Below are 25,606 nucleotides of genomic sequence, written 5' to 3' on the forward strand. Positions count from 1 at the left end.
CTCACAGATGTTCAAGAGATTTCAGGGATTCTGCCTTTTGCCCTTTTATTTTATCCATCAGGGAATAGTGCTAACTCTGAAGTATTAGAGGAGATTAAATGTGGTTAGATGAAAAGCTGATTTTTCTATCAAGTTCCAACTCAAGTGTGAATGTCATGAAGACAAAGTCAGAACCATATCCCCAGCACCATGCAGGATACATACTTATTCAGAATTACTGTTGAATAAGTAAACTTAATAGGCACAATTACTTTGCCAACTTCTAAGGAATGCACACACACTGTATCTTAGCATAGTCTAAATGCTTGCACTCTTACAACATTCAGAAGGGCGTTGAGGGCCATCATGAGTGCTCTGACTTACTTGGGCTTGAGCTGTGTATTCTCCCAAATGAATTCCAGCACTTATTTGCACTGATTTTAACATGAATCTATATTCTTAATAATGTCTATGATTAGTTTTCATAAAGTCCATATTGTGAAATACTATTTTTTTAAAAGTTATTACACCTTAAGAAATTTTAATAGAAAAAAATAATAATCTTATACTGTTTCATTATCCCCTGAAATCTAGTGTTTACAGGTTAAGTTATCACTCAGAACAAAATTTGTATTCACATTTACCCGGCGGGAGTAGAATCTACTGTCAGGGAATTGCAAGTTTGTAAAGGTAATTCGCTGTACTGGGTTTTCAAGGAAAAAAAAAATAGTAAGAGAATGTTCCTTGGTTATTTCATTTAAGTATTTAAAGATCTTTAATTTCAAATATCCAAAAAAGAAATGACTCATGGTTTCAGCTACTCTGTAGGCAACCATAACCTTAATAAGGAAAAGTATGCATTGTCATTCATTCTATATGATGAATGGTCAGTTCCACATATAGAATAAATTCTAGCCATCTCTCTGAAAGAATATTGGTATCCAATTTCCTTGCTCACTGCTCATAAGATTATAAATTATATTCTATAACTGCAAATAGGGTAACAAATACATATTTAAAACAGGATTCTGTTCATTCTCTAAAAGAAAAATCCAAAGGAAAATGAATGATATAAACTCATATTATTCATATATACTCTTTAAATCAATGATATAAACTCATTATATATACTCTTAATGGTACCATTCTTCCTTACCTGCAGTGTTCCTAGGCAAGGTCATTACTAGGGCCTGGGAACTCTGTGGTTTTCCTCCCACAGGCTTCCAGTGTTGTCTATGCTGGCTCACAAAGGCAGGAATGTAACAGAGACCTAGGAATTGGAGCTGGGACTCCACTCCAGGCACACCAGGGTGCGCTGAGTGTCCCAAAACTGTTACCTCTGTGCCATAGAAATCTCTCAAATTTCCATTTAAATACAGCTTGTTCCTTGGAATGGTAATATTCAAAGGGTAAATATTAACATATTTGTGAACTTCTGTTTTGTTTCAAACAAAAGAATATCAAAACAGTATTATTTTGCCTTTTTCTGAATTAACATATTGAGAATGAAAAAGCAATGATTTGTTTATCCAATTTATTTCTTGTGGTAGTAACCCAAGAAAACCTTTTATGGCTTATAATGCCTCAGAATCCAGGAAATAAGATAACAGAAAGAGCGGGAAAAGAGAGAATAAGACAGTTTCTGGTGACTCGGCTTATAGTATTTATTTCGTAAAGCTAATGAACAAGTGAATTTTTCTAGCAATGCAATGTTCCATATACCAACTATAAGAGGATACAAATAGACGTGTTTGCTTGCTTCAAATACTGCATTGACAGAAGCGTAAATATTCTGGTGTTTGTATGTGTGTGTATGAGACATACAACATTTGAAAATGTTTATGTTGCCATGTAAGAACTCTCCATTTAGGAAGATAGTAAATCCATATACAAACTGGTCAGCATTCGGAGTCATTCAATAATGCCTTATTCCATTTCAGAAAAATCACCCATCCTGTGCTGAAGTACACTTTTAGATGACCTGAACACATAAACACAAAACACTGTGTACATCAATGTCTACATTCCATCCTGAAGGAAAGACGGAACCGAGAGAAGATGCTAATAATAATGAGTCATTAAGCAAGAACAACCATAAAATGTCTCCAAAATTGCATTCATCAGCAACATACACTAATGATAACAATCTACTTGTCTTTGAGTTGGGGATTTCACAATTGAAGTGCCTCATCTAAATAACGTTTAATGGTTGCAAATCAGTGTGGAATTCTTCTGATTATGTCTCTTATTGTTTTATCTTTTTTTCTCCTTGATTTGATTATTCTCTCCTTTTGCATCTATATTTGTCCTACTAGGTTTTATCCAGTTTGGTGCCCAAAATGTAAGAAGATAACAGTTTCAAAGACATTTCATTTGCTCTAAAATGAATTGACAGAAACAAATCTGATCAAAGTCAAAAACTTCGGCTTCATTACAGATTTTTACAAAGCATGGCAAGGAATGGTGAATGCAATGAAGTAATCACTATGGACACTAACTTAGACTTCACATGCTACGTTACTGCTTTTCCATGATAAGCTAATAAGAAAGGCAATTACTTGTTGAGTGGAGCAGAGTATAATATTGCCCTAAGTAAAGCAAAGTGACTCCATGTTGAATCCAGCTGATCAGCTCATTGGAATTAATGCCTTAGCTCAACCTGACATTCCCTATCCTGGACAAACCCTTTCTTCCTATCCCAAGCACCCCTCCCTCCAGCACACCCTCCCCTCCCTATCCTGAACACACCCTGCCAAAACTGAAGCCACAGCCTTTGTAGGCATCGACACTTGCTGCCTTACCCACGCCCCATCCCCTGCATGAAAAAAATGCATTTAACTCCAATGTTGTAAGCCCTAGGTGGCCATTTCCCCTATGTAGTCAGTCACTCACCATACACAAGAGGTCCCAAGCCATCTCCCACAAAGGACAGTCATCAGACACTCTTTTTTGACAACATACTCTCTGCCTGGACTAACAGTTTCTCTCTCTCTCCCTCTTCTCACTTTCCTCCCACTTCCCTCTCTCTCAAGCGTGTCTGAGCACCTCCAAACCTTACAGCATTATTTAGCAAGACTCCAGTATGTAAATAGAGAGAAAGGTTTGACATGGTTGGAAACTGTAATACCACATATAGTTTGTAAAAAGGAAAGCTAGTGTTGGAACCAAGAATGTGAGTTATTTGATGACGTACAACTTCCTTGCAGTAGCTCAGAGTTTGGAACCCATTCTGGTGGACAGCCTCACTTAAGCAGTAAGCGAAGGCCTAGAGTACACACAGCCCTATGACAGGGTCACACCAGCACAAGTCTTGTTTGCCCCATTCTGTTGTATGATTTCAGTTTATATTCAACCTTGAGGCACACCCAAAATGACAAGTATCTAGCAAACATATTTCTGATATTAGTCTACTTATTTATCTACACTGATCTTTGCTGAAGTTAAGTTCTTCAGAAAGTCATAGCTAGGAAAAAATTAATGGCTGGGTAACATTGCTTCATGAGTATAACCTTACTAGGTTTTCATATGACCTTTGATGTTTGTGTTTATAAGGACAGATGAAGAATTCTGAAACAATGTTCAATTCTAATTAGTCTGTCTAGAAAAGGATTTGATTTGGATTGGATGTTACTATAAGTATGTTCTATGCTGGAGAACACAGGTAACAGGAAACTATTTGCTTGTTTGTTGATGGACTAGTCTTTTACTACTGTAGCATTCATACAACCATGCGCTCTACATAAGGAAACAAATTCTTCATTTAAGGCATGCAAATCTAGCAGAAGAGGATGCGGGGCCAATGCTACCTTCTGTGCTTTGCCAGACAATTTCTTTGCATCGAAGCCATCACTGTGTACTGAAGATGGTGCCTTGGTGGGCAAAGGTTACGCATGAGCAATAGACAAACAAGTCATAAACACTCATGTGACTTACCCTTGAATTAACCACTTCCAGGGAGACATTCTGAGGCGGAGCACTTGGCACTGAAAGGAACCAAACAAGATGTGAGGGTTATTGTCAGTCTTCAAGGAAACACCAGGTCTAATTTTTTAAAAAAGAAAGTGTATCTTTTTCACACTTAATAATGATAATTAGGCAATTTAACCTAGGCAGCACCTCAAAAAATTCCCCACATGATAAATAACTACATTTATTTATCTTTTCTCACTTAGTGGCTAACTAGTTATCTAGGGTGCCCCCAAACTGTTAGGCAAAAAAAGTACCTGCTTATTTAATGATAAATTTTGCCATTTAATTACAGATTTCTTATGAAAACCTTCCCTGAGAAACCAATAAAAACACACCAAGAGATTTCCTAGAGTGGAGTTAAAAGCTTATGATATTGTGCATTGCTACATAGGCATGGTTTTATGATGAAATATGTCACTCTAATGGTCAGTAAAGATGTATAATCCCTTTAATGCCATTTTATTATGTAATTACAACACAATGTAATTAATGAATAAATTTAATAAAAAAAAGTGAAAAGAAAAAAATACCTCCTATTTAGTTTTAGCTGTGTATAATTAAACTTATGTCATGGATGTGAGATTTTCAAAAAACATTTGGAAAGTCAATTCCGTTAACAAAAGAATTGTCAGCTTTTCTTTGCAGATATTTTAGGCATTTCATTTATTTTTCCTGCATTTTAATTTTCTTACTCCTCTCTGCAAATGGGAAGTCCATACACAGCTTCTTTTCTGATATGTGTAATGAATATTTAGCGTAACAGAAAAATGAATATTCTGTGATGTAAGTAATACACATGCAGCCATTCATTGAATGATCTTTCTGTGAAGAAATGTTTCACATGCTTGGATGAGTCATAACTGAAAAAAGTGTATTTTTCCACCAAAGAAATACAAGAATTTGATAAATTCTTAACACATTTTAATCCATAAATTGCAGAGTCCCAATTCAGATGTGACAAACTGATGAATAGAACAGAAAATTGTTTAGACATTTTCAAGAATCCAAGGGCTGTTTTTGTCATGGTTTTACTTCTCGTACACTACCTATGGTTGCTGAATTCATGCATGCCTTATTCTTGGAACAAGAATTCTTAGAAGTCTCCTTGGGTAACCAATTTAATTTTTTTAAAAAATCCACTTCTGAAAACATCAAAACACCAAAACAGAAAAGAGTTGCATGACGTGACTCGGCGGCAGGTCAGACATGTACAGGATGGCATACATCTAACTGATGTGGCCTGAGCCTGAACAGTGTTAACAGAGACGCTAGTCTGAAGTGTGGGCAAGTGAGGTAGATGCTAAGGAAACGGAAGGTAGCAATACAGATATGGTGTTAAAGAGATAATCATAAGGATGCATACACAAGATTGCTTTGTCTACCCCACAGGCTGAGAAAGGCCCTGGTTTCTCTGAGTGCTTCTGACAGAGGGCATCTGATGTTCATTTCACAGTGATGTTTCTTGGCATTAGGTTTCTGAAATCCTTTTCTGCAGTGACAGACATCCTCTAAGTCCTAAACATTGCAATGATTCTAGAAGATAATGAATAATCTATCTTAGACTAATGAATAATAATCTATCTTTCTCACTTATGACATTTAAAACCAAAGTAGAGAATAAGGCCACACTATTATAGTTCAGCGTGTGAATGAAATCTACATAAATTATGTAAAAGACTCATTTTCATTTGTTTTTCTTTTATTTTTATAATTATAAGTTGTGAAATAATTTATCCTGCCAATAAATACTCTGTTCTGTTTTAAATAACAGAATTAGATGGGCAGACATAAGAGTGACATTAAAATATAACACTGAAGTGGTGTTATGTACAAAATAGTTTTTTATTTGAAATTGCAAATGAGCACAACTTCTGAGTGCTGCACACTGTCCTTGCTTTTTAAAAATTTTTTTATTATTGTGTAAAAGAGCCACCCACATTAAAAACTGATATATATGTCGGGGAATAACAAGTCATAATTAAAATGTAAAATGTCAATAATCCACAAAAGTAAGCACACAGACATAGAACACAGCCAAGAGGAGCGAGTTCACTGCTTTGTTAATAATTACAGGGGTGGGAGTACTTGCATTCTTGTCCCTACCTCCTTTCAAAGATTGTCTTATGTTTATTTTAAATTTTATTTAAATTTCCCAAAGCACCATTATCATCATCATCCATTTTGTATTTCTCTAGTTTTCCCTGTCACTGCTTTGCCAAATTTACTCTCTCCATGATAATTTTTTCATTTCATTATGGCATTTTGAGAGGTAATGCTTACACTTTCACTTGTTAGACAAGGTAAAATTATACCTATTCCATGATCAGTGTTAATACTTTCAATGTTGTGTCTTTTGGCCTAAGTTCTTTTAAAATACTTTCACAGGGACAGATGTATTGAGGGTTGTCTGTCATTTACACTGTTAACCATCTTAAACTGGTCCATCTTCATACAGAGATAAGTTTGTAAAAGAACATTAATAGAGCACACACATGCACTAAATCCACGTGAGCTCTTAGGCTGTGGTCCCACTTGGAGGAGTATTTGTGTACCCAGGCCAACGGTACATACATTGATATAAACTTTAAATTTGATTACAACACACAGTGTGAATATAGTATCCAGATTTCTAATTTTCGAAAATATATTTCAAAAAAATTTTTACATAGGGGATTAGTGGCAAACAGCAGCATTTCATTTTGATACTAAGCACATTAAAGAAGTTTCATTGTTTTCAACTCACCATCAGAGAGTGTAACCACTGTTATGTCATCAGTAGATACTCCTGGCCCATAGCGATTGTAAGCCAAGAATCGAAGAGAATATTCGGTGAATTTTTTCAGGCCTTCCAGTTTATAAGAGAGTCCATCAACTTCTATATTCTGGAGATATAAAACACCAAAACTGTTATTAAGGAACTACATTAAGGTTGAATTGGCAGCCATTCAGTGTAATCAGTGAGTTGGATATTAGATTCTCCACACTATAGCCTCATAATGAGTTGTTGTAAAACCAAACTAGTGACATAGCCTTCTCCTCACTGAACCCCAAGCTACACCGCAGGTTCCTAGTTAAAACCGCATCAGGCTCATTTTACAGTCATTAAGCTCCAATTAGTTTAACACACCCAGCATATGGGTGCGCTGGTTCTTCCCCCACAACACACCCTGAGCGGCAGAAGGCCGCGTGTCAGGCTGCGGGACAGATTTACCTCTTCATCACGCACACATCCATTCATCAGGGAATCACAGATTCCACCTTTCATTTTGAAGGTGTGCCCATAGCTCCTGCACCTATCTGACAGTTTGGCAACATTGTTATCTCCCACATGCTGCAGGTGAGCTGCGCCTGTTCTCGGGACCTCACAGAGGCAAGCTGCGAAGCCCTGAAGGTGGGAGTCCCGGAGGAAGCTGGAGCCTGTCCCCTGCGGGAGACCCACCATTGAGCCACACAGATGACTTCCAGGCTTTCATCATAGAGGATAATGGTCTTCAATTGATTCATGCGGGCTGGTGAAAGGCATTACAAAAGAGATAAAATATAAACAAAAATGCATGGAATAAAGTTGGAAAATAAGAGCTAAAAGCAGCATGGGTTAAGCAAGAGAGAAGAAAAATTACATTTGTCTAGAAGAAACTTTTGCAATGCCTGTTTTATGATATGACTTGCAATGGGACCAGAACTACTTCTGACAAAAATATTAAAAAGTTTTCTTTCCTGACCATTGAGTTTATGTGGAAGCAGAAAAAGTCTCCCTAGTGGAGGCCATTTCCGTATGTCACTACACGCTTGCCCATGATTGCCACTGCCCACAGCACACAGAAAAGGTTGAAAGTACGGAGCTAAACATCTAATTCGCATGAAAAACGGAAGTGTTAATTTTCACATGTCTTCCTAAACACTTGTTTGCTCTCACTTTTCCTTACTTTTCACTTTTTGTCAAGTGTCGGTGGCAACTTAGGATTCAAATTAAAATTTAAGGAAACAGAAGGGAGGCGTCTGAAATCCAAGCTCCACTTAAGACACAGAACATTAACAGGTCACACCCTCATTGTGAGCCCAGGACAGAAATGATCTCCAATGCTTAAGAAAGAAAAAGAGGCGAGTGGCTAACTCCGTGGAATATAAGGAAAACCATTCTTTAAGACTGGTGAAAATGAAAATGCCTTCTGGGACCAGGTGGGAAATGTAACATGGCTACTCACACCTGCAGGAGCTCCCAGTCACTGGACATGAGGAGATACTGGCACCCTCTGCATTGACTTCATCTCAGAGCCCATTTGCCTCTCTTAGCACCAGAAAACAATTTAATTGTTTACAGTTTCCAATAACAAGTACTTTATAATTAATTAGTTAGCCAATGAATGTACTAAACAATGGACTTGCACGACTTTTATTTCCTTAGTCCTGTAATCATTCAACAGTTAGAAGCAGCAGAGCTCAATCCATGACCTACCTGTTCTTTGCCTGTGGACACTTCTGTGCAGAACAACCTGTATCCTTGAACTGGACCATTTGCATAGGCAGGAGGTTCCCAAGTAATAAGAATTGAGGTAGGTGAGGTAGATACAGCTTGCAGATTTTCTACTGGCCCTGGAACTTGCACTGTACACAAAAGAAATCAATTAGGATAAGAAAGTTCCTTTTCTCAATACAGACAAAATCACATCCTTTGGCTCAAAGAAACTTTAACATCAAGCACTATTTTCAGAATTAGCTGTAATCAGAATATAAAATATGAATAGAAAATATGAGACATGAGAAACACTTAGGTTTAAAATGCAGAAGAAAGCTTATGTTAATTAAAATCAATTATTGTACTTTACAGTCGAAGAAACTTATCAAAGGGTGTAAGTGACTAAGGGTAATGGCAGAGAAAGAATAGGATTCTGAAGCTAAATCTTTATCTGGGGAACTTGGAAATGTTCCACTGTGCTACTAAACCACTGTTTATTGTTAATAACTACAGAAGGAAGATAAATTGAAATTAGTACATCATGGTTCTGACTGTAAATCAAAGAGACAAAACAGCTTGTATAATTTAACCAACTGTCTTCATGTCTGTCAGCGTTTAAAAATTATTGCCCAATTTGGGGTCATTTAAATGAAAGTTTAGGATTTCATTTTCAATTTTATTTAGCAGTTTTATATTTTTCTCTCATAACTATTACTTTATTAAATAAGCATAAGTAACTTATTAATGAAATTAGTATAAGTTAACAATCACTTAAGTAAAATACCGGTATGTTTCACCATTCAGAAACTTTTACATATTGTTAGCAGGAACCCATGCTTTTTTCTATTTATGTGTCTTTAGTCTTGATAGACACATCAATTCCAAACTTTTACTTAAAACTAGCAGTTTCCTTTAATTTTTTTGGGACAAATTTTCCAAGATTTTACCATAGGGGCCTCTTTAACCTGTTTGTGCTGTCCTTGTAACAGGCTGCATAGTTATTAGATCAATTCTTTACTTTCTGATACAATATAAATACTTCAAAAATGTTAGAGAAAAGTAGAATTAAATATTGTTGTTTTTCCATAAACTTTTCAAAGACTTCCTATATTCCAGACTCATCTTGATACTCCCCCTGTTCAGGAATTAGATATTTCTCCAATAATTTCTAGTTCTTTTCAGTGGGAACTATTATTAAAGATATATATTTGGATTCTACATCTCTTAACTGCTACTTAGATTTTTTGTTTTACTTACATGGTCTTTCATTGAATAGAGAGCACAAACACATGCATATGTTTGTATATATGCACTCACATACACACACACACACACACACACACACATATTTACTTATGCACACACTGCATACACTTGAATGGACAGCTGCGTGTAACCTTTGCATGACTCCATAATAACAGCTCCCACTACCAATTCATCTCTATTGAGTTTAGTCTTGCCTCCTGGTTACTTTTTACTGTGCCTTTTCTTCCACAGTAAGAGTCCTTGTTCCCAAAAAGCTGCTTTTTGATTGACATTTTATAGTGTCTATACATGATGAAGCACCAAATAGGATTTTTTTGCGACAAAAAAGATGCAACTGGAAATCAGTGTGTTTAGCAAAGTAATCCTATCCCCCAAAATGTGCTTTCCCATACATATGCAAGTTAGTATAGAACATAAACAAAAAACAATGCTGAAGATGAAAATGAAATCTTACTATTGATTATTGTTTATAGCTCTTACTTGTCTACATTCCTGAGGAACAGTATGATCTTTCAACTGTTTACTTGTTCAACATGATGGTTAGAGGTGTATTAATCTTGCGATTATAAAGTAAATTAAAAGCATTTGTTGCAAAAACTAAGAGGAAGGAGGGAGGAGTAAAGGATAGATGGAGGGAGGAATGGTATTATGATTATTTTCTTATAATTGTATCTACCAAATACGTGAAATCTGTTCTTTATACATTAAAACATTTTGAAGTTACAGAATACACTTAATAAAAGTGATCTTCATTAATACTCTTCCAAAAAGGGGTAATTTTCCCATGAAAATTCTGTCCCACATGGAAAAACACAGGAGACAATGTTGAGCAAAGGGATATCTTGTCTTCTGTCCCATTTTAGAGGGACATAACTAGATTCACAGGGAATCACCCATTTGCTTTCCGGAGAAGAAACAAATGAAATAAAAGCTCATCCATGAATGCTGCTTAACATGTTAGTAAACAGTAATTAAAACAAATTATCTGTATATGATTATTGATACATGATAAAATACAAACATTCCAAGCAGGAGCATTCCTGATTATATGATGTATTACTCCTCTAGGGAAAAAAGATAGAGGAAGACATGAAAGCATGACAGTTGATTTCTGCTCAAGATATATCCAAGATTTTGACAGGAATTGTAGAATATATATATACACACACATATATATATGGCTCAGTACTGAGTAAAGAATTAATGAAACAGTTTCTTTTTTGATTCTTATAGTTAAGAAACGTTTGCTAAAAACGTTCAACAAAAAAGATTCAGATTAAAATGACCAAATGTTAAGAATCTCCCCCACCCCCAAAAGACATACTTCAGACCTGACTTCCTGGGAATTTAGGATTCCAGCAGGACCGGAGACTAGTAAGATTCCGAGAGAAGTAAAGAAAAGTTTATCTGGTCGGTTTTTGATCATACATTTCTATTTCAACAGAAGAAAAGTGAGTAATAAGAAAAACCCCATGTGGTCTTTGAGCTTCATCAGCCCAATGAGAAGAAAATGAGACTTGACCTCACCTCACCTATCATATATACAGGAGGTAGCAACATGGCAGTTAAGGAAGGAGTGTGCACAGTGCTTGTCAACCCCGAGAGTTTCCTAAGATTCCAAGTGTGCTATGGAAGAGAAGAGATGAATGATCTGTTCACAGAGAAAGAAAAACACGAGAATCTAGAAAAGCAAGGTAAGAGGTCATCATTAGGAGGAGAGTCATTCATCATCAAAAGAGTCAGGGTATATTTAGTCCATTTATGACTCTGAAAATATTCAGGCTTACAAAATTCTGGGTATCTGTTATAAAAATTGCACCACAAAATTATGAGGCACCATGGAGACAGTGTGGCTCAAGGGTCTGTAGCTCAAGGTCGAAGTCCTCTAAGAGAAAGTGTTAATCTATATCCTGACTGCTAAGCTCAGCCAAGGCAGCTCACTGTCCTAATTCTACAACTGGGGAGAGTGGCCAGTACAGTCCATTTAGTTCCCACAAATAACAGGAACAATCATATTCTCCTTGGATATTCTTGCCAGAAGAGAATATTTTAAATGTGCATTAATAACTGTATGTTCAATTACAAAATGTAATTCAGGCGATTTTGCCAATTTCGCACTATTACTACAGGTGCTCAGAAGTGTTTTCCCACACACCTGAAGAAAATTAAAACTGGTATATATGCTTATACAAGAAATACTATATGCATGTGAGCCCCCGTGGCCTGTTGTTTTATAATGTCTTTATCAGATTAAATGTGGTTAAGGCCGTTTTAATGTTATTAAGTACTCTAATTTGGCTTCAGTTGACATTGGTAGTGCCACCCTTAACCACCTGCTCACCCGCTGCATTCTTCTGCTTCCTCATGATCACTGGACACTGGTAGGCAAAACCACATGCCTGTGTTCCCAGAAGAACTACATACAGACATAACGACACAGGAGGGCAAGAGGTTCATTCACGGCACCTAGTTCAGGCATCCACTAATGGCAATACAGTTTGAACAACTTCCAGTCAAAGTAGAACTTTCTATTTGTTGGAATGACGTCTTCAAATAACCTTTCTTTGAGAAAGGATGTCCCTTCAGCTTGAAACTGTTTCCTAGTTCAGCTCTTACGTCTTAAAAATACAACATTTTGTCATCTGATTGCATTGGCATACTTTCTTTAAATTATTCAAGACATTGCACTTCTGTATTGGCTTGAATAAACATACACACAGAGGGATTTTCATATATTTCATTAATAAAATATCAGTCCTCTGATTGAGACTCAAATACTGCTCGCTTGTGTGATTGGCTTCATAACATCCCTGGTTAGAATAAAGACTGTGTTTCATTTAAGCTGCCAAATACTAAATTCCTCACAAAAGTGACAAAAGCTCAGTCATGAATTTTCTATTTTATGTTTGTATTATAACTCTATATATGTGTGAGTGAACACTGGTTTTATATTAACTGTAGAGCCTCTGTAGATATATATGCTCACACATTGTGCATTTATTCAGATTCATAAAGTCCAATCTGTACTTTTAAATATGCCATACACTACATGCATATCATCTGCAAGAGAGCAAGGATAAAAAGGGAGATTCAAAAAAGAGAATTATATATGAAATCAATACAGTTAACAGCTTTAGCCTTCTATTTCATTACATGTTAGTATGTCACTCAAGAAATGTAATGTGTTTAACTGCTCATCATTTCCAAGATGGTTGTAATAGTCCCCACTGATTCAGTCAGTTGGACAATTTTATGGCAAGCTCATCTAATTTCTCTATATCTGTATTCAAGTTATCTATTTCTTCAAAGAATGATTTTGGAATAGATGCATTATATATGCAAGTAACTCATCAATCAAAGTCAGCCTAGCCAGCTATCTTTCTACATTTCAATATTGCAATACAGTAGAAATTCATTATCATGCCTGTGTCTAAGAACAAATTAAATACAGTAGAGTAAATTTACTGTATGTCACTATTTGCACTGGTAATAATGATTTCTGACTGTATATATAAATTTGTGCTCTAGCAGAGCACTTTATAATTGGCACTTTACAATTTAGCCAAATATTGAGTAAAGCAAGAGTCATCAAGTACGATCTGTGGAAGACAGAATGGATTGCTGTGTGTGTGGTTGAGAGACAGCGTATGTATGCATGTTACACTACAATCTGATGAGTTACAACAGATTAACTATAGATAATAGGAAACATGATTTCTTATCCCCATATTACCTATGATAAGGACCTTTCATTACCACCAAGGAGCCCATGCATACCCAAAACTGAGTGCCCATTTTCAACACCAATTTGGACATGAGGCATAGCACCATATCTCCTACTGCTGTGCACTGTTTCCTAGCAAGAGGATGCTGCTGACAGTTTGCAAAATATCTGTTTCTTTTGGCTTGCAAAATAGGCAATTTCTTACTATTAAATCATTCCTGGTGAATATTACTTAATAATGGGAGCTAGGGCAATAATTATACTTTTTAAAATGTGTTCAACCTTTAGCCACATGCTTAGTGCTTCAAAGATGGAAACAGATTTGTGAAATGGACTATTTCATTTTCTAAATCATGAGCACTTCAAAGACTTTGGAAGTCATCTTTTGAATTCACCAAGTCATTTAGACTTCAGAAGGTGTTAGGGCTCTTGAGAAGAAGGCAGCACAGTATGTATGAGTTAGCGCCTCTTTTTCTTGATCTGCTTTTATCCAACTACCTTTCTACTTACCTACCTTCATGACTTGTCAATAATACAACATGTGCATTGATCAAACTAAAGTTTACATTATGATTTTTCAAATATATGTTTCCAAATTATATTGGGAGTTCCAATAGTCTCTTACAAATGATATTGTGAATATAAAATTTTCAAAGGAAAAGTATTAGAAAAAAGAAATGTCATCGGCTTTGTAACAATGAATGAGGTTGAACTCATAGCCATTATAGTGATGCTTCTCTGCTGGAAGTCTGAAATGAAGATGAAAGTTAGTGTCAGAGAATATGCAGTTGAATTTTTGAATATTTAAACTCTTCTCAAAAGGAATATAGTATCATGAGTTGTACTCTTCGAAAGTCATCAATTTAGCAGTTACTTTTTTTCTTGGACTCAAATAGTAGATTTGAGAAATGCTGTCATGTTGTCTTTCAAATTCATATGACTTCACTTAAGGTCAGGATTCTGACGATGATTGTACCTCTTGAGTTGTTGGCTAATTAATAAATAAAGCTCACTACTGTTTTAGAAACAGATGGTAAGGGATCTATGCAATTATCTAGAATGATCCAAGTGGATTTAAATCAGAAGCCTCCCTCTGCCTTTCCGCAAGAGCTTTCATTGCTGGTGATCTCAATGAACGTTTTTCAAATGCAAGTCATTTCTGAAGCAACGTGCATTTATTGATAATCAAGTGCATGTTTTGATTGCCTTTTTGATTTTTTTTCCTGTAGTTAACAGCTTTAATGCTATTTCTACAAAATCTGTTTCTATTCTGTACAGGGAATGTTATGTTGGAAAGCCTGCAGGCAATGTAATTATTAACATAATGAAATCCCTTCTTGAATGAACTTTACGTAGTCAGGAGATATTGCAGTAATTTGGAAGAGAAGCAACACAAACTGTGAGATTGGTTTCCATTACAAGACCACAGGAATCTGACAGGAGTTTGCTGGAGAAAGCAAGTATTACTTGCTCACTTTAGTTTTGGCTTTAATAGGGGGTATCTGATCACTCAATACGTGTCTCATTGTGCTAATATTCACGTGATGTGTGCTTAAATTCAGAATATCAGTATGAATACACACATTTACATGCCACACATGTTTACACAGCACTTATATAAACACATATGATACATTAAAATGGCCGTTTTTACAGATTAATGAAAATCAAATTCAATTTGAAGAAAACAGAAATTTCTTGCCATTAAATCTAAAACTGAGCAATTTGATTTAAAAAAGTGAGTACATTAGCAGTATCCATTATGAACTGTATATTTTCAATTTCACTTTGTAAAAAATGTACAACGCAGGGAACAGTTTCGGGGCAGAGTAGGTGCTTTTAATACTGACAGCCCACATCAGAGTGCCAGTTTGAGTCCTGGAGATCTTTCAAATAAATTAATCTGAAAAAAATGTATGATACATGCAAAGCTGATCTGCATAGCTGGATAATTCTGGTGTTATTCACTGAGAAACACTGGCAGTTGTTGGCTGTGTGAGGCAGTGTGTGAAGGTGAACAGCACAGTTCAATACCATGCTTGGGTTTGAAGTACTCTACACAGGTAAGCCCCACGGGCATTTTTCCTCATACAGTCATTACACAGTATCTGCCTCTATCCTTCCTTCCTTGTAAGTTCTTGGGTTCCCAGTTAGATCATTTCACACCATCTTGTATGAATGACCTCAGGACGCAACTTTTTACTTCCTTTAATCTGTTTCTTCAACAGTTTGCTTTGTTTTTCCATACTCAACTACTTTTCAGGAAATCAGCTGGTCTCCAGATTTTGTGATCGTCTGTCTGGTCTGCTCCCTTCTAATTTAGCTCTTGTACACGCACACTGTATTTTTTAATTTAAAATTTAAAACTTTAAATAATTAACAAATCAGACTCAGGGAAAGCAGATACTTGTTGAAGAATTTGGCCCCTTTACTCAACTTCTGATAAAACCAGCCCAAGATCTAGTATCTTTCCTAACAGTAGCAACAACAAAAAATTCAGTAACAATGAATCTGGCTACACATTTGACCTTGCCAAATTGAAATTAATATTCACTATGCAATTCCACCGACATTTATCACCAAAAAGCACCTTTAATGCCCTGACACATACATGCAGGCAAGGGAAAGACTGATCATCACAGGGCTGGAAAGACTGATTGTCTGGTGTCTCCAGCAAGCATCTAAAGGGTTTCTGGTCTGTTAGCTGAACCGTCATGAGGATTAAGTTTATTTTATTTCCAGTATTCAAAGATAAGACATTTATTAAACTCCTGGAAGATTTGGACTTCAGAGAGAGTCACAGGAAGACAAATAGATTTGAGCAGTAAATCATCACTCAGAAGTTGGAGAGTGACTTTTGAGCAAAACGAATGCTGGTGTATCGCCCTGCAGGAAGAGATCCCTTTGATTCATCTAACTCTACCTCCCTTTTTGTATTTTCATCAGTGGCCTAAAGGGCCACATCAATCGGAAATAAATGACTTTGGTTTGTGGTCATAGGCTATTAATTATGATGTTGATTATAAATGACATAAGATAAGGGAATTGATAATTAAATGAGCGTTCTTTAGATAACATCCAGACTTTCTTTGAAAAGGGTTAATCACCACATTTTAATAACTTTGAAATCCAATTTAAACTCTGGTTAGTAACCTCCTTGTCTATCTCTTGCCACAAGCAAAAACATATAAGCCATAACTGACCATATAAATAAAATATGAGGTATGAATGCATAGATGTATTTTACATTTGCTTGTAGCCCCATTGATAACGTACAATTGAAATAAGGAAATTAATGGTCATAGTACACATTTATCTAATCTCTAAAAAAGCATTTAAAAATATTAAATATGTTAAAGGGATATTTCTTTATTTTTCATACTCAAGTATTTAATAACCTGTATGTATTTTACACTGTGGGTCTACTTCCACTGAAGCAAGCCAAACTGATACACATTTGTGATCAGAGGTAACTATATAAAAATATGCAAGGAGACTTCAAAAAGTTGATGGAAAAGGGAATTAAAAGTTAAGTTTCTTTAAGTGTAAAAATGTTTAAAATTCATGGTAGGTAATTTCATTGTATGCATTTTTGTTATAATGTTTTTGAAGTTGCCTTCCATGCTATTATATTTATTTCAGCATTCTTGATTTGGAATGAGAATAAGGTCAATATTTACAGAAAGATTATGTGAAAATAGCAATACTGACATATAAGATGTAAATCAAATCAATCAAGTTGTCGAATTTAAGCAATTTTATGTAATCTAAGCAAAATGTTTAATCTGTAATTATGTTTTCATTTGTGGATAATTACATAGCTGAAGCTACTGGAAATAACATCATTGTGGGTGTCCTACGCATTTTGGTAAAATTTTTGGGCTAAACCATGAGTTGATTAATCTCCTTGAAAAATGGAAGAAGCAGTTAGCATTTCTATTTCCTAGTAATGTAGTATCAGGAGGTTATCCACCATGATGGATGAGAAAGGGTTGAGATCATACAGATCATTTACGACAGTGAGCAGAAAGCATGTGTTTAGTGGGCTACTCAGCAGGTCGATTAGTAAGACATCCCTGACTAACTTAATCTTAACATTGTTGGGATTTAAACATTGTATTGTGGTGTTATGTTCTTTTCTAAAATATCATTAAAATGAATATCAATTATTTAAAGTATATCATTAAAATAATACATCCGAGAGCCTTTTAGATTTCTCTACAATTACAGATAATCTCAGATTTAAGAAACATCTATAATACACACAGAATTATTTGTTTAAGGAATATCATGCAAAGCACAATTTCCAGCTCTGATGCTGTTATTAATTTTGCCACAACTAATTCCAAAACTGGGTTAGACCAGAATTCTTGCTCACAGGATATTTTCCAGATACTAAGGGTTACTAAGGTCTGAAGTTAAAAGGCTTAATGTAAGGGTACATGATTAGTCTTGCAGGGTATAGCTGCTACAATCAAAATACAAATGTTGGCATCTGGGCGCAGGAGGGAGTGAGCATGGGATTTTTATCCACTGAAGGTGAAACAGTGGACATTTAAGTGTGTAGCCAAGTGTCAGAAGCACTTCTCACTGCAGCTTCAGCAAACTCGTATCTCAGGGACTCTGTCCATTTAGCTACTTTCTTAGGTTATCTATGATGCTCCTAGTCCTTACTACCCAGAAAGTGTCATGGTCCTTCAGCCTGAAGAGAAAATTAGAACTTGAGAGTGGATGAAACAAAAAATTGGGAGGGTATCAAAATTTAATTTTAAGGACACCACTGGAGATGCCCTTTAATATATTTTCTTCTTCACTTGAAATGCAAAAGGTGGAATAATTCTTTTAAAAGGTACATTTTATGAGTTAATAATGCATGCATTTGTACACACACACACACACACACATTCCATAATCGGTTAGCAATCAACCAGATAAGGCTGACACTTGGTAACAACCTGTGGAATTTATAGTGCACTAGAATGGGTACAAGATTTTGCCCAAACTCCATAGTTGGAAGCCTTGATGTTACCTGTTTTTGGAAGTAAGGTCAGGACAGATATAATAAGATATATAAGATGAGAAAGAGACAAAAAAAAAAAAAAGCTTTTTGCTAACAGCCTTCAAAGACCAAGGTAATACTTTGATTTCTGACTAATAGACTTTAGAATAGTAAGGTGATACATTTTTGTTGCCTTAAGTCGCCCATGTTTTAGGTACTTTGCTAGCAGAGCAACAGGAAATTATTTCAGACAGGATGAGACTTATTACACAAGGAAAGATTGAGAACTAGTAAAGACAAGAGGCTTCCTCAGGATTACACAGCAAAATAAAGAGTATATTTCAGCATAAAAATCAGATCTTTGTTTAATTTCACGTCCATTTCAGGGACAGAAAATAGGAGTATTACAAGCTCAATACTCTTCACAGACAACTGTGAATTAGAAATCTAGACATAGGCTTGAGGACCCCACCATAAACAAACCTTTGTTGTGCCTGGCCTCACACGCTCCCAGCATCAAGTATATTCTTCCCAAATGTCAGTGGATGCAAGCTACTAGTCACACATTCTTTATGGACTTAATTACATTGTCAAGAGCAAATACTCTGCATTTTGTGCTCCAAGTTGATGGAATACACAAGAATTCCTGAGATTTGGAAAGGAGGCAATCAAAGAAATACTTGAAATAAAAATCCACATCATTTGTATAGACACCCAACTTCTCCTGCTGCAGGTGTGCAGTGGGACAATTCAGCTTCTGGTTCACCCCTGTGTTGATACCCCACTGAAACTCCATCTCCTGTTTAATGAACACAGGCAAAGACCACAGCAGAAAACAACCCAGTTCTGGGACAATGGTGATTTGAGCACCGACTTGGACCTTTTGGATTTGACAAATGTGTGAACGACTTGTGTGCAACACACTGCACGTGTCCACATGGAACATCAATGAGACCCATGCAGACCACAAATGTCTTGCGGTTTACTACCTGCTCAAGTCTATGCTTCTCCAACAACGCTTCCTTTTGGTCACGACTGGAAGCTCATTACCGCATCGGCCACTGATCTGGCCATATGTGAGCTTTTCTCTGCTTTTCATACTCACAGAGCACTGGGCACATTGCTTGTAATTATAATTCCATGTAATTAACAACTGAACTTAGAGTCTAATAAAGAATGATATTATTCCTCTTCTCATCCATTCTTATTCACCAAATGCGCCCATCTATCTCACTTCTGAGACCCCCAAACCAAAAAAGTAACCTCCTTGTTCTCCCATCCAAAGTGCAACAACAAACGTTGCTGCTCCTATCTTCTCAGAGTGTCCTAAACTCGGCCACTTGTCAATTGCTGAAGAATTTCCAGGGGCACCTCCACTCTCTCTTAATTAAGCTATAGTATTAGCCACCTCTCTATTCTTCTCACTTCCATTATAAAATTTGCAACTAGATCCCATCATTCCCTCCTGCACAGATGCCTCCATCTTCAGAATCAAATTCAGACTCCTTATCTGGATGCCAAGGATTACCAAGACTGTGAGCCCTGCTGCCTCCGGCTCCATCTCTCGCACTCGCTCTCTGTCGTGCTGATGCATACAGCAGCACTTCTCTTTTCTTTACCAGGGTCTTGGCACATGCCACTTACGTTCAGCTCTCCCCACATGAATATCCCCTGGGCAAATTTATCCTTAAACAATCTTCAACAAGACACCTGACCTCCCTGTCTAGGATCATCTTTGTTCATCATTCTCTATCCCCTTCAGCTGCTTTGTCCTCCTGCATGCTTCATTTCACTTGTTTACTGCTCCTATCTCTAAAATATAAGTTTCATGAGGATAAATATTTTTCTACTGCTGGATTCCTAGTGCCAACAGAGCACAGTCCAATGCAGGCACGCAATGAGTATTTACTGACTGAACTAATGGATGGCGTGATGATGTGCAAACTAAGATGGAGGATGAAAAGTCAGCTTCTCCAGGCAAACAGCTGAGGGTGTAATTATTCAGATAGCCTTTTCACGTTTAGATACGCTTAATAAAATTGAAAACATAAAATAGAAGAAACTTATATAACTTCATGGGGAAAGCATTTCAAACTACTACAGCTATACTTAATATTAAGAAATAACTAGAATGAAATAATTTGAGTAGTAGACGACTATAACAATAGTTCACATTTCTAGAGAACCAACCATGTGCCAGGAAGTGGATTCAATATGTCAATGAATTCTTAGAAAAATAATTTGAAAGTGTGTTACTACATTCCCATTGAAAATGTTGTAAATTTTATGCCATCCCTAAAGAAAAAATCTATCTGTACTCTGCACCTGAGGAATGTGTGGTTTAGAAAAGACAGCAGTCCAGACAGTAGGGAGTAAAAGAAAAAAGGTAATTAAAATGCAATCATTTATGACTAATTTTTCACTGTTTCCTTTAGAAGATCTGGAGTATCAATTCAGAATTTTAACAGGTAAAGTGCCAATGTAAATGGTACATGCATTGACCCTAGCCTTGATTTGCAGTTGATAAAATTCTAAGGGGCATGGGAGGGATAGAAAGGGAAATCTCTCAGCCTATGAACTTTATCATGAAAAATAAGATTAAAAACAAAGTATAATCTGTGACAACTTCCTTCCAGAAACCATAGACTACACTGACCACAACCAACTATGACTAGAGACAGAATATTTCATCCCCTTGAAGCTTTCAGTTTCAACATAACAGCAATCTGTACTATTCTTAAATTAACCAGAGATCAAGTTCTGTTGCAATCCAGCTTTTTATGAGATGTGTTTTGGGATTCCTGCAGGGTAGAACTTGGGCTGAAACAGGAAAGCATGTTCATAGAACAAGGAACTGTTATGTTCCCTTTATCAACCCTGTCAAATATTCTTCTCCAAAATACAAATAACAATTTTCTCATAATAAAATGAAGGATGATGCATTTAGAGAACTATGGTTTGTCACATTATTGACTTTTTTTGTATAATATGTAAGATTTGTCACTTTGTAACAGGCAGAATATAACTTGTTAAAAGAATCCACAAAATAGTGAAGTGATGTACAAGTGTTTTGCTTAATTTTGGTTCCGTATTGCATTACACCACTCAATTCCATATTTCATGTGATATTTGCTGAAATACACTAAACTATCTTAACTGAATTATACTGCATTTTGTACATTAAATTATGTATGACAAATTATACAATAAAACACTAACAGCTCATAACACAAACATTAGGCTTGAAAAGAAGAAACAAATTTGATCCCATAGTATTGTTTAGAGCAATTTATTTCACAGAAGCATTTCTATCAAGCAATTTATTTCTAAATTCTTTGACAGTTCCGTTTTAATGCCTGTGTCTCCTTCAAAATTCTTCCTGGAACTGAACGCCCAATCTAAAATCAAATAATGAAGAGAACTAACAGAAGTACTTGAAAGAGAATGAACTTGGATGACAACAATGTTTAACCCAAGAACTGGTACGTTTTGTTCCTCTCCTTCACCTGAAGTTTGAAAGATACATCCATTTTAAAAATGTGAGAACATATTTAAGTAACCAGAATATCTGTTTAGGTCTAGGTTCTTCTCAAAAAAAATATTGATGCCAGTACGGTGATTCAACAGGCTGATTTTCTACCTTACAGTGCAGGCATCCCAAATGGACGCCAATTTTTGTCCTGGGTGCTCCAATTCTGATCCAGCACCTTGAATCTAGCCTGGAGAATTAGCAGAGGATGGCTCAAATTCTTGGACCCTTGAACCACATAAGAGGTCTGTAAGAGCCTCTTGGCTTTGCTTCCATTAAGTTCTGACCATTGTGGCCATTTGGGGAGTGAACTAGCAGATGGATTTCTTTCCCTGCTTCCCCTTCTCTCTGTAAGATCTGCTCATTGGAATGTGTAGTTAACATCTTGAATACTCAAGAAGACCAAATTTACTGAATATCATTGAATGAGTTTTGCTTCAAGCAATTTCCAATAGGCCATTAGTTCCTTGGCAGGACAGTGTTTGATTTGTATCTGTCACCATCATAGGAATATATTGATGTTGTCCGGTAAGACATTTTACAATTATGTATATAGTCTCAGTCATGTCCAGATACAACAGATATTCGCCATATTCACTGATATGTGAATGAGACTGAGGCAGTTTTCTATGTCTTAGTTTTACTTCAATTTTAATTGCCCTGCACAGTTGAAATATTGTTATGTACTGAAAAAGAGAATTTTAAATCTTATTTGAATACACTTAAAGTTAACAGACATGTCTAGTCAGGAATGGCTCTACCAAACAATGTAAATCTAGAACTTAACACCAACTAATTGTTTTTAAAAGAATGAACTTCATTCATTTAAAAGAAACACAACACAATTTTTGAACTCCTAGAGTTCTGATTATCCTTACTGCTTCTACTAATACACATCATAGAAAAATAACTTGACTAATTGACTATTAAATCCAAATACTTTCCCTAAACTCTCTATTTCTTCAAAAGCCAAACCAGATTTCTTGTTTCTCATTTTAAATTTGTAATATCTGAAAACATAACTTGTTTTGACAGACTTTACATAATGTGTCAGTATGCAATCAAATAGGATATATTGTCTAGCCATCCATGTGACCACATAAATCACTACCAATGACTCAAGTTTGATTTCATCATCATTGTCATTCCAAATATTGACTCAAATCACCATAAAGTACACTGAAAAAAAAACCTCAAGTAATCAAACAAATGATCTGGACAAAACTGTGATCAATTTGGTTTGCTTAATATACAGGATTGTACTTAAATAATAATAACAGGTATTTTTCCACCACACATGAAGTGTAAACCAACTGCAACCAGCATCTTTTTACCAGTCAACTACACATAAAATGCCTACGTGCTTACATATTTCTGGAAATAATATTGTTTTCTGATCATAAGACTTCAAAATTGAATCAGAGATACAAAGACACATATTAGGTGAAGTGAGAGAGAAAGCCATTCTACAGCAATTTAACAAATAATCAGGAAAGACTAATTAGATATATGTGTGTATACATATTATATGTATATATAATGTGTATATATTATGTATATATAGAGTATATTAATCAAACCAGTTTCCAAGTGCAAATACATGTAGTATAAAATATGCAATTATAATTATATATTTTATATAATACATAATTACATTCATATGATTATTATGTATATTATGTATTGTCTATTATTTATTGCATATAATATACCATTCTACAGCAATTTGACAAATCAGGAAGGATTAATTATATATACATATCTATTTATACATACATAGAATATGAATCAAGCCAGTTTCCAAGTGCAAATAAAATATTATTTAGCTTTATTTACCTAAGTTATCAGCCTGTTGAGTAGCCAACTTTGCTTATAAACTGTGTGCAGCTGAAATTATGCTCTCATGTGATTCTGTTGGAGTCAAGGAATTTCTGCTTACTAAGTGCCTTGACTATATCAGGTTTACCACGTTCTTTTTCATCTTTTCAACTTACAGAGAGTAAGCTATATCTTCAATTTAAAGTTTAAGAAAATCAAGGTCTCAACAGTTACAATTTTCTTCTAGGATACATGCAGTGATATTTAGAGACATGAGTTTGGTCTCTCTATAACAATCATATATAGACTACCAGAAATTAAAAACAAAAATTCCAGGGAAGGAGGGGAAAAGCAAACCCAGCTACTCCTATAGTTGTTAAATTTTGAAGTCACTCCAGGAAGACTTATTCACTTAAGAGAAGGCTTTCACGCATCAACTTAGTGAAAAATATGCAATAGGCTCAGAACATTACTTACAACTCCTAAATATAAAAGGTTTTCGTAGATAATTGGGTTGTGGTCTAGCAAATAGGCTTTTCATTCAAACTCAAAGTTTCAAACCTGTATGTAGTCTATTTTAACATCCTTTACAATTAACTTAGCTTGCCAGTGTGTTAAAGGACCCCAAATAATAATTCAAAAATCCACCACATGTGGTATGAAAAGATTAGACAAGTCTTAAGCAGATGGAGACTTAAATCCTAGCTGATAATACAGTGGAGAAATTAGACATCATAAAGGCTGGGGAGAAAGAACACGGGTTTAAAAAAAGGAAGATATAATCAAAAGACAGAAACCTTGGTATAAATCAAGGCTTCCTATTGTAGACAATTATTTCATACACCGATTTTGGACTGTTGATCTTTTAAATGAATCCTATAATACATATACACTTTTAGAAACAGTTTCTGGGTTATTTATATTTCGCATATATGTTGTGTCAGGTTTTCTTCCTCGTGCATATGGTTTTCATAATAGATTAGATATTCTCAAATAAAATGAAAAAACTTTAAATTTAATTTGTGTAAAAGCAATGTAATTTTAGCATACAATTACCACATCACACCTGCGAAAACAATGGTAAAAGATGCCTCAAAATAACATAACCTAATGAGACCCATTTTGTAAAGATCATTTTATCAGGGAGAGAAATATGGAAAGGTTTTTATCTTTCTTTTGCCATAAATCCTGACTCTCTAGTCAACCAGAGCAGAGGGCCCTATTACTGCCTCTAAAATCACAGAACGATGTACAAACGAGAGACAGAAAGATCAGAGAAAAAAACAAGAAGGAAAATAAAGAGGTTGAAAAAGAAGAAAGACATAATCCCAGCATTGCTGCACCTCCCTTAGCCACTGGAGTATTACTGAGCAGGCTTGGAAAAGATAAAGTGCTTCTCATTCTTGTTATATTTTCAAATTGTCAAATGGTACTAGGTGTTAACAACAGAAGACAAAATGTACATGCTGTAACCATTAGTCATGATGATATAATTTATTTATCCTTATGTCCATAATAAAGACAGCAAGCAAGCTACACAGTACACTTCATAAAAATAAATTGAAGGAATTGGGAGCTTTGCATATTTAAAGGGTATTTTGAATGCCTTATTTATGTAGCTGAAGTGTTCCTATCTGTGTATCTACTCAGTGAGAGGTGAATTGTCCAACAACAATGCTCAATGGAACAGGATCAAGTTATGGTACACATAAACGACTCACAAAGGAAATGATTCTTATCCATGGAGTGCCGAGAACAAGGATGTCGAATATACACAGGCTGTCATTTCAAGTCAAAATGTCATTAACATGCCTTGGCTGTTAGCAATACCCTTGATAAAAACTATTTCAGCACTTTATCATGTTT

General features: G+C 35.6%; 1 protein-coding gene across 3 annotated transcripts in view; it reads right to left on the reverse strand.

Annotated features, from left to right (window-relative positions):
* The window catches only part of DCC (DCC netrin 1 receptor), a 555,681-nt gene that overhangs the window by 223,585 nt on the left and 306,490 nt on the right, over positions 1-25,606 (reverse strand). For all 3 annotated transcript variants that reach the window (XM_058676959.1, XM_058676958.1, XM_058676960.1), the window contains exons 9-11: positions 8,405-8,553; positions 6,692-6,830; positions 3,913-3,962 (exon numbers count right to left, since the gene is read on the reverse strand). In XM_058676959.1, the coding sequence (XP_058532942.1) occupies positions 3,913-3,962; positions 6,692-6,830; positions 8,405-8,553 (338 nt within the window). The remainder of the gene's footprint in view (positions 1-3,912; positions 3,963-6,691; positions 6,831-8,404; positions 8,554-25,606) is intronic.

The sequence above is a fragment of the Ochotona princeps genome, chromosome 18 (assembly GCF_030435755.1).
Source record: "Ochotona princeps isolate mOchPri1 chromosome 18, mOchPri1.hap1, whole genome shotgun sequence".
NCBI classification, from domain to species: domain Eukaryota; kingdom Metazoa; phylum Chordata; class Mammalia; order Lagomorpha; family Ochotonidae; genus Ochotona; species Ochotona princeps.